The sequence below is a fragment of the Callionymus lyra genome, chromosome 17 (assembly GCF_982586985.1).
Source record: "Callionymus lyra chromosome 17, fCalLyr1.hap1.1, whole genome shotgun sequence".
Classification (NCBI taxonomy): Eukaryota; Metazoa; Chordata; class Actinopteri; order Syngnathiformes; family Callionymidae; genus Callionymus; species Callionymus lyra.
In genome coordinates this window covers 13,988,459-13,996,277 of record NC_141834.1, presented here as the reverse complement: position 1 = coordinate 13,996,277, position 7,819 = coordinate 13,988,459, and the positions used below count along the sequence as shown (strand labels likewise).

The 7,819-nt window shown below is 42.5% G+C and overlaps 2 protein-coding genes across 6 annotated transcripts; both read left to right on the top strand.

Annotated features, from left to right (window-relative positions):
* The first annotated feature begins 81 nt into the window (after positions 1–81).
* Positions 82–1,874, top strand: rps9 (ribosomal protein S9). Its single transcript, XM_087812199.1, has 5 exons — positions 82–108; positions 536–648; positions 733–855; positions 1,027–1,213; positions 1,623–1,874. The coding sequence occupies exons 2-5, from the start codon at positions 552–554 to the stop codon at positions 1,798–1,800; spliced, it is 585 nt and encodes a 194-aa protein (XP_087668325.1). The 5' UTR covers positions 82–108; positions 536–551; the 3' UTR covers positions 1,801–1,874.
* A 258-nt stretch (positions 1,875–2,132) lies between these two features.
* On the top strand, positions 2,133–7,771 carry mboat7 (membrane bound O-acyltransferase domain containing 7). Of its 5 annotated transcripts, none has more exons than XM_087812195.1 (9): positions 2,133–2,218; positions 2,750–2,832; positions 2,925–3,054; positions 3,134–3,260; positions 3,316–3,475; positions 3,783–3,978; positions 5,088–5,240; positions 5,301–5,480; positions 6,129–7,771. In XM_087812195.1, exons 2-9 carry the CDS (start codon positions 2,757–2,759, stop codon positions 6,499–6,501), a joined length of 1,395 nt encoding a protein of 464 aa, XP_087668321.1. In that variant the 5' UTR covers positions 2,133–2,218; positions 2,750–2,756; the 3' UTR covers positions 6,502–7,771. The 5 variants fall into 5 exon arrangements, with proteins under 5 accessions (XP_087668321.1, XP_087668324.1, XP_087668320.1 ...); XM_087812198.1 differs by having other exon boundaries at positions 2,134–2,214; positions 5,304–5,480; XM_087812194.1 differs by having other exon boundaries at positions 2,134–2,214.
* The last annotated feature ends 48 nt before the right edge of the window (positions 7,772–7,819 follow it).

Genomic DNA, 7,819 nt, shown 5'->3' with positions numbered 1-7,819 from the left:
CCGTTGTGGCGAGGAGGATCATGGGAAATTGAGTGCGATTAACCTCCTTATAAAGCGACGACGAGCTCTTACCACTTCCTCTTTACTACGCGAGCCTGAGCGAAGAAGGTATGGATCTCCCTGTCTTCCCCGGCGTTGTATTAAAGCCATTGAAATGCATTAATTCCCAAATATTTAATAGAAGTGTGTTTTAGTATGTTTGTGCTTCACGTTTAGATAGTTATATATTTAAAAAATACATACTACGGCCAACTGTGCAGTAGGGCTATTATTGCTAAGCTAATGCTAGCTTGTCTCTTGTAGCAACGTGGTTTCGCAGCGCCGCGGCCTGTGCACTGAAAAGTCTTCCTGAGGCTGAAAATAAATCGTTTTACATAAAGTTTTTATTTCGATGGGCTTCTTAAGTTTATTTGAATAAAGTTTTTGTACCCGTTTATCAAAATTACATCGAGTGCCACGTTCTAGTGCAGGAGAGACGTATTGTGATGTGCGGTCAGTTTTCCTTAAATATTAAAGTGTAACATTTTCCTTTTAGGCACAAATAATTCGCCATGCCCGTTGCCAGGAGTTGGGTTTGTCGTAAGACATATGTCACTCCCCGCCGTCCTTTCGAGAAGTCCCGTCTCGACCAGGAGTTGAAACTCATTGGTAAGTTGTGACCTCAGTCAAGTCAGCTTGGATGCTTGACGTACAAATCCAGTTGGTTTAAACGATTTTTTTTATTTTTTTTAGGCGAGTATGGTCTGAGAAACAAGCGTGAGGTCTGGAGGGTCAAGTTCACCCTGGCAAAGATCCGTAAGGCCGCCAGAGAGCTGCTCACTCTGGACGAGAAGGACCCAAAACGTCTGTTTGAGGGTAAGTTGGATTTAAATGAAGATTTTAATTTAAATCTCGCCGATGATTTAACTACATTCATAAATCAGATTCACCGTGGTGTCACGAATTCCTCGTCAATGAGGCCAACTGCTAAAAATTAAACTTAAATCCTTGCAATATTTCCCCTAATTGGTTTTATTTGGTTTCCAGGTAATGCCTTGCTCAGGCGTCTGGTGAGGATCGGTGTGTTGGATGAGGGTAAGATGAAGCTGGATTACATCCTGGGTCTGAAGGTTGAGGACTTCTTGGAGAGGAGGCTGCAGACTCAGGTGTTCAAGCTTGGACTTGCCAAGAGCATCCACCACGCCAGAGTTCTGATCCGCCAGAGGCACATCCGGTGAGTTGTGACACCGCGGCGAGCGTGGGTCGCCATGGACCAAACAATCGACGCTTACTCTTCCATCAGACGGCCACCGGTGTGTTTCACACTCGGCTGAGATCTGTGTTACGTTCATCAAGGTCAATTCGGTATCAAAGCCGTATACCTTGTTAGTCGATATTGCCCAGAGACAATCCCGCCAGCGAGTGGGGGCTCGGACTGTCGGTCACTGATGTGGCTGTGAAGGTACGGATTGCACCTCGGGCAGTTTTCGATCATTTGAACTTCAGGCTGATGATTAAAGATTCACTTATCAGATTGACAGTGGTGTCATGAATTCCTCGTCAATGAAGCCTTGTTTTCCTAGACCTTTAAAAGTCAATCCTCTTACTCTGAAGATTCTAAACATCTTTTTTTTTTTTTTTAGCGTCCGCAAACAAGTGGTGAACATCCCCTCCTTCGTGGTTCGCCTGGACAGCCAGAAGCACATCGACTTCTCGCTGAGGTCTCCGTACGGCGGTGGACGTCCGGGCCGCGTCAAGCGAAAGAACAGCAAGAAGGGCCAGCCTGGTGCCGGCGCAGCTGACGACGAAGATGAAGACTAAGAAGGATCTTGACCAGGAAGTGGTCAAATGCTTCCTGTTCTGTCGAGTTTTCAATAAAAGTATTGGTCAGACCACGTATGTTGTTGGGCTGTTTTGTACCATCATGAAGTTCTAACGCTTCACTCTTTACAATCACAAATGCATAAAGATGTATAAACATTTCATAATGCACATCAGTGTGCACGATCATTCTTGATAATTCTTATACTTGTATAAAATCAAAATGAGGCAGTTGCCTCATTATCAAGCGTTATTTGAGGGAAAGTAAATATGTGCAGTTGCACGTATTGATGGAGAATGGTACGTTCCGGGTGGGAGGAGTCTAAGTGAACCCGGAAGTGAGCGTCAACATAGCTATGCTAGTAGAGTAGTTCGATGGGCACAATTATCTCACCTGACGATTACACGTAAAACGTATGTAAGTCACGCTTTTTAAACTTCTTTCCACATTCGACCACTTGTTTCTTCAGGTGTAGGTATGACCGCTGGCGTGTCCGAGTAGCTGCTAATGTTGCGTTAAACCGGGCAGTTCAATATTGTTCCTCTTTCAAACTGTTGCATGTTTAAACAAACGGTGAATGTCAGCCAAACTATGAAAACAAAGCAACAATACAGGCATGTCTTTCTACGTTGCTTCAGTATTTTAATGTATGTTGCTTACTAGAAACGCCATTTGCAAAGCTTGTTGACAAAATGCTATTTCGAACCCGAATCATAAAACTACATTTATTTTTGTTTAAGTTGGACTACAATCCGAAATAGTTTACTCGTTTTCATTTTACAACAAAAATATTTTCTTGCTAATAAACTAGAATTCTATCAGAAACTTAATTTTTCTCTTGTGATGCAATTCTCAAAGCCCCGGATGTTGCATATTTAAACTTTTAAATCAAAAGTAATTACTTCATGGCCTCATAAGAAATGACCTTTTACCACCGTTCTTTGACAGCAGCACAATGTCTCCCGATGAACTGGTGTACCTGGGAATCCTCGCCGCCTCCATACCTGCTGGATTTCTGTTCCGCTACCTCAGTGAGTACTACCTGGTTTCAACCTAACAGCTCAACAGAAGACACGCCTTGAGTTGTACCGACTAGAAAACCCGCTTCTCATGGTGGTTTCAGGCCCTTCAGTGAAGCAGGCGGCATCCCTTCTCCTGGGTCTTTCCATCATTATTGCTACCAGTCACGTGCACACACTCCACTCTCTGGTGACGGTGATAGGAACATGGATCATTATAAAGATCAGCTGGCGGTGAGTGTCTCACTTCACATGGTACACACCAGCAAACTAACATCACAAAGATAGATGATGTATTTTGTGATTTGTGCAGGTATGCTCCGGCCTTGAGTCTCGCCTGGACCTTCCTCTACCTCCTCTTCTTCAGACTCATCACGTACTTCGGTTTACCATCGCCGACTCCTTTTGCCAACGCTGTCCAGCTCCTGCTCACTCTCAAGGTCAGTTTTATTGCTAAAACTCGGAGGGTTTTTAAAAACAACTTTAACCTCACAGATGGTCAGTGTTGCCAACGAGGTGAAGAGTTTCCACATAGAGAAGAAGAAAGAGGTCAGCTCCTTCGAGACCAAGTCCACCGTCATCGGCTGTCTGGCTGAGGAGCCGTCGCTCTACGACATCGTGTCGTACAGCTACTGTTATATCGGTATCATGACCGGTGAGTCTGCTGTCGAAGCGTTTTGGATTTTTTTTGTTCCTCAGTGCTGAGTGTTTCATTTTGCATGAGTCTGTCTAACTGTTGTCTCTTTTTGTCTCACTATGCTACATTTCCACTATTGTGTGAGTTCATGTCGTTCTCACTTCAAATAATGTAGAACTTCTGTCTTCTTCTCCAACCAAAACCATCATTCCTCCGCCGACCCTTATTTGTGTCATGTGTGTATATATATGTCTCTTTATAACCATCACTCTCCTGCGAACTTTGCATTTATCCCTCTATTTCACCCCCTCAATCTCCACCAAAGGCCCCTTCTTCCGCTTCCAAACCTACTCGGACTGGCTGAAGCAGCCGTGCCCGCTGGAGCTGCCAGGCTGGGTCCCGTGTCTGCAGCGTCTGAAGCTGGTGCCTGTGTTCGGAGCTCTGTTTCTGGCCGTGAACTCGGTCTTCCCTCTGGCTTATGTCCGCTCGGAGGAGTTCCTGGATGAACACTTCTTCTTCAGGTATTGCGATTCCTCGGTTGAGGAAAAAGAAACACTAGAAACACACCACTAGGGGGCACTTAGGGTTATCTGAAGGTCCTTCAAAATTATAGGCAATTTGTTATAAAGAAGATTTAAGAGTTTATTTTGTGAGCAAGTCGTCTACATATACTCTTTGTTTTTAGTAGAAAATGACCTAAAGAAACCAGGTTAACTGAGAAGAAAACATTTGTCATCTTAATATACAGAGCTCTGAATACAATAAATTGTATTTTTTTATGTAGGTTTTAATTCAAACGATTTATTTGTCTTGAGAAGTGATTTTCTTTCAGTCTGATTGAGTATTGTTCGAGTACTTGACTCTGGTGTTGCAGAATTTACAGACCACATGACTCTTGACGAAGTTGTAACTGCTTTAGTTTGTTTTGAAACCAGAATTTAGCCAAACATCAAATTATGACAATTTTATATTAAGATTTAAGAAGCCTTAATGTCATCACACTGGGTACAATGAAATTTTATTCGACAACATCTTCCTGTGGCAGCAACAGAGGGTTGATTGTATCCTCTCGTCCTCAGTCACAGACAGCATCTCTCGGAATTTCATTGTTGCAATGCAGACATTTGGATTTATGTGGATATTTAAATGTTAATTGGTAATAAAAAAATATATATATATTCAATAAACACTCTATTGAAATATAAACCATAAAAACTAAAATGTGAAAACAAAAAAATTAAACTGTCCAGCAGTATGGTGAAAAAAGAAAATCCTCTCTATTTTTTAATCATTAAAGTTGAATTTTGTTTAACGTTATTATTGACTTGTGTGTGATTTGTTAATATACAGCATGGGTGTCAAGATAGAAAGTTTAAGTTAGCTCGCAATATTATCATCTTAAAGGCTTAATCTTGATTATTATGTATTCCTTTTGGTTCAACATCAGTTTAACTGTTCTCTGAAGTCCATGTATAATTGTTGAAATCCATCATTTCTGTTTTTATCTTAAACACCGACATCTTCATAGGTCACCATATTAACATGAATGTTATTGATCTACTTTGAAGCAACCATATGGTGGGCTTTTAAAAAGTCTTGTTTGTTAACATCTGAGTTTCTTTGTCACCAGGTTCTTCTACATGGTCGCCATCTTCTTCGTGTTCAGGATGAGGTTCTATGCGGCCTGGTGCGGCGCCGAGGCCGGCTGCATCAGCGCAGGACTCGGCTGCTACCCGGAGAGGGCGCTGTGTAAACCTGGCGGAGGACCGACCGTCGACTACGGGTAATTCTTCCTCGTCTTCTTGCCCAGTTTAGAGACTTCATTTGTGTGTGTTTACCACAGAAGCAGCGACCCAACCGACGAGGAGAAGTACGACTTCAAGACCATCCAGAACATCGACTGCTACAACACTGACTTCTGTGTGAAGGTGCGACACGGGATGAGATACTGGAACATGACGGTGCAGTGGTGGCTGCATCACTACATCTACCCCAACTCCCCCTTCAAAGCCTACACTCTCAGGTGAGGATATTTCAAACATTAAAAGGTTGTTTAGACATCATTATGCAGGAGTGGATCCTTAAAAGTGCATTAAATTCATGAATTCTAAATGGTCTAAATGAAACATGTTGGACTCTATTGTATCATCATTTGTACGAAACTCTCTTTTTATTGAAACATTTACTTAAGCCCCGCCCACTGAAAACAGTTTTTCTCGAGATGAATTCTCATTTATCATAACCACAGCCACTCTGCTGTGATTGGTCAAGCATCAATCCCTGAAGTCTCCACCTCCAATGGACTTGTTGTATAAACAAAGCGGGGCAGATTACAGCTGGCTGGAGTAGGAGTGAAGTGATTTTCACATCATAATGGGCTCGGCTCTCGTAACCTCTCGTTCGCCAAGATTTCAGACGGGGAACGCACAACTTTAGAAAAGTAATAACTTAAAAACATGGTCATGATGAGGGACTTACTGCATCTGTAAGAGGAAGACATTAGTTGCCCTCTAAAGATATGCAAACGAAAGCTTTGCACGTGACTTAAGTTGCACCTCAGGTTCATCATGTCAAGGATACACAAATGCAACATGAGAGTGATTCAATTTAACATTTGTTTCCCTCTAAGCTGTTTTAACCCTGAAACCTGTTTGTTGTGCTGGTGTCTCAGGGCTGGCTGGACCATGCTGATCAGTGCATACTGGCACGGCCTCCACCCGGGCTACTACCTCTCCTTCCTCACCATCCCCCTCTGCATCGCCGCCGAGTCCGCCATGGAGGCGGGAGTCCGGTCCAAGCTGGGCCCCCGAGGGCAGAACATCTTCGACTGGGTCCACTGGTTCCTGAAGATGCGGGCGTACGACTACATGTGCATGGGCTTCGTGCTGCTGAAGGCCTCGGACACCATCAACTACTGGTCCTCCATCTACTTCGTCATGCAAGTCATCGCCGTGTGCTGCATCGTGGTGGGCCGGGCCCTGAAGGGGGCGAGGAGGGCGGACCGGGAGGAGGCCAGAGATGGAAAGACAAAGAAGGCTGAATGAATATATTTATGGAAACAACTTCATGACTTTGATTACGACCTTCTTTCGAGTCCTCGGAATATATCTGAGTTCCACAGAGGTCAAGGGTCACAAGCAGAGTGTTTGTTATTTGGCATTTTGTGTTTGAGATTTGACTTTTGAATTACAACTGAGCTGCTGAGCAATGCTTTATATTGGCAATATTTTAAAGGTTCATGGATCTAATAGGCTTCGAATACACAAGAGGTCAACATTTCACTATCCTAGCTTGGTGTGAGAAGATTTAAATCTGGTGTTCCACACACCCCAGTCCCCATTGCTGTTGTATGCTGGGTAACTTGAAGCTGTGGTTACCTTCATCTTGGGTCTATAAACTGGGCCACAGGTCAACGTTTGCATCCCATAATTTAATACGCATGATTGAAGTATCCAAAAGTGAATTAGGAAGGAGAGCGATACATTGCTTTCTTCCATTTTGACAGGAAATATTTCTAAGAAGCCCCGAAAACTGTGAAGATTTCTAAGAAAATAATTGAATGTTACTTTTTTAAGTCCAATAAGGTGTAAATATTAGTGTCCAGCTGCAGATTAGATGCAGAGCAAAGATGATGTTTACATGAATTCATATCCAACACAACATTCCGGCTGTATTGATATCAAGGCGAGTACCTCTTTTTTCAATAGTTACGATGATGTTCCTTTTATTTCTCCATCAGACTGAACACATGATGTATATCTGACAGTGTTTCTTTCATTTTCCTGCCTGTAAGAAAGTTAAAAAACATTTGTGACTTTTCACTGCCAATCGTCTGCACTGCCGATCAACAACATCAAGACCAAACATCTGGTTGAAAAACATGGTTTACAAGCTGCCTGTTCAACACGGGTGACGATGCTTAAAATGTCATAGAAATTACATTTTTAAATGTGAGACAAGTTCAACTTATTGACCTGAAATGTTACTTTTTGTTATTGTTTTTGGTCGATTACTAAGGTTGGCTTCCACATACCTTATTTGAGATACTTTTGAATGTTATCCCTGCATTAAGATTGAGCCGCTTATTCATTGTTTTCATTACGTTTGTTTCACATTTTAGCCTGAACAAAAACACCTCCATACTTTTTCAGATAATCTTGTATTCACTCCTGAGATGATAAGAAATATGTAATATATTGTCAATTCTTCCTCTTTCTTTGCAGTATTTCGGGTTTTGTTGGGCTTTTCATGAGGCTGCAGTGGTTGTATAAAAGCTGGTTTGCTTGTCATTAAAGGGTTAAATTGCACAAGGAAGTACCGGAACTGTCTTTTATTATAACAAGGGGTGTAAAGTCCAGCTGG

Excerpts from the sequence above, each read along its gene's own strand:
- rps9 (XM_087812199.1), top strand. The coding sequence starts at position 552 with ATGCCCGTTGCCAGGAGTTGGGTTTGTCGTAAGACATATGTCACTCCC. Across the intron at positions 649-732 it reads CCAGGAGTTGAAACTCATTG|GCGAGTATGGTCTGAGAAAC; the intron begins GTAAGTTGTGAC and ends TATTTTTTTTAG. Across the intron at positions 856-1,026 it reads CCCAAAACGTCTGTTTGAGG|GTAATGCCTTGCTCAGGCGT; the intron begins GTAAGTTGGATT and ends TTTGGTTTCCAG.
- mboat7 (XM_087812195.1), top strand. The coding sequence starts at position 2,757 with ATGTCTCCCGATGAACTGGTGTACCTGGGAATCCTCGCCGCCTCCATA. Across the intron at positions 3,979-5,087 it reads GATGAACACTTCTTCTTCAG|GTTCTTCTACATGGTCGCCA; the intron begins GTATTGCGATTC and ends CTTTGTCACCAG. Across the intron at positions 5,241-5,300 it reads GGACCGACCGTCGACTACGG|AAGCAGCGACCCAACCGACG; the intron begins GTAATTCTTCCT and ends TGTTTACCACAG.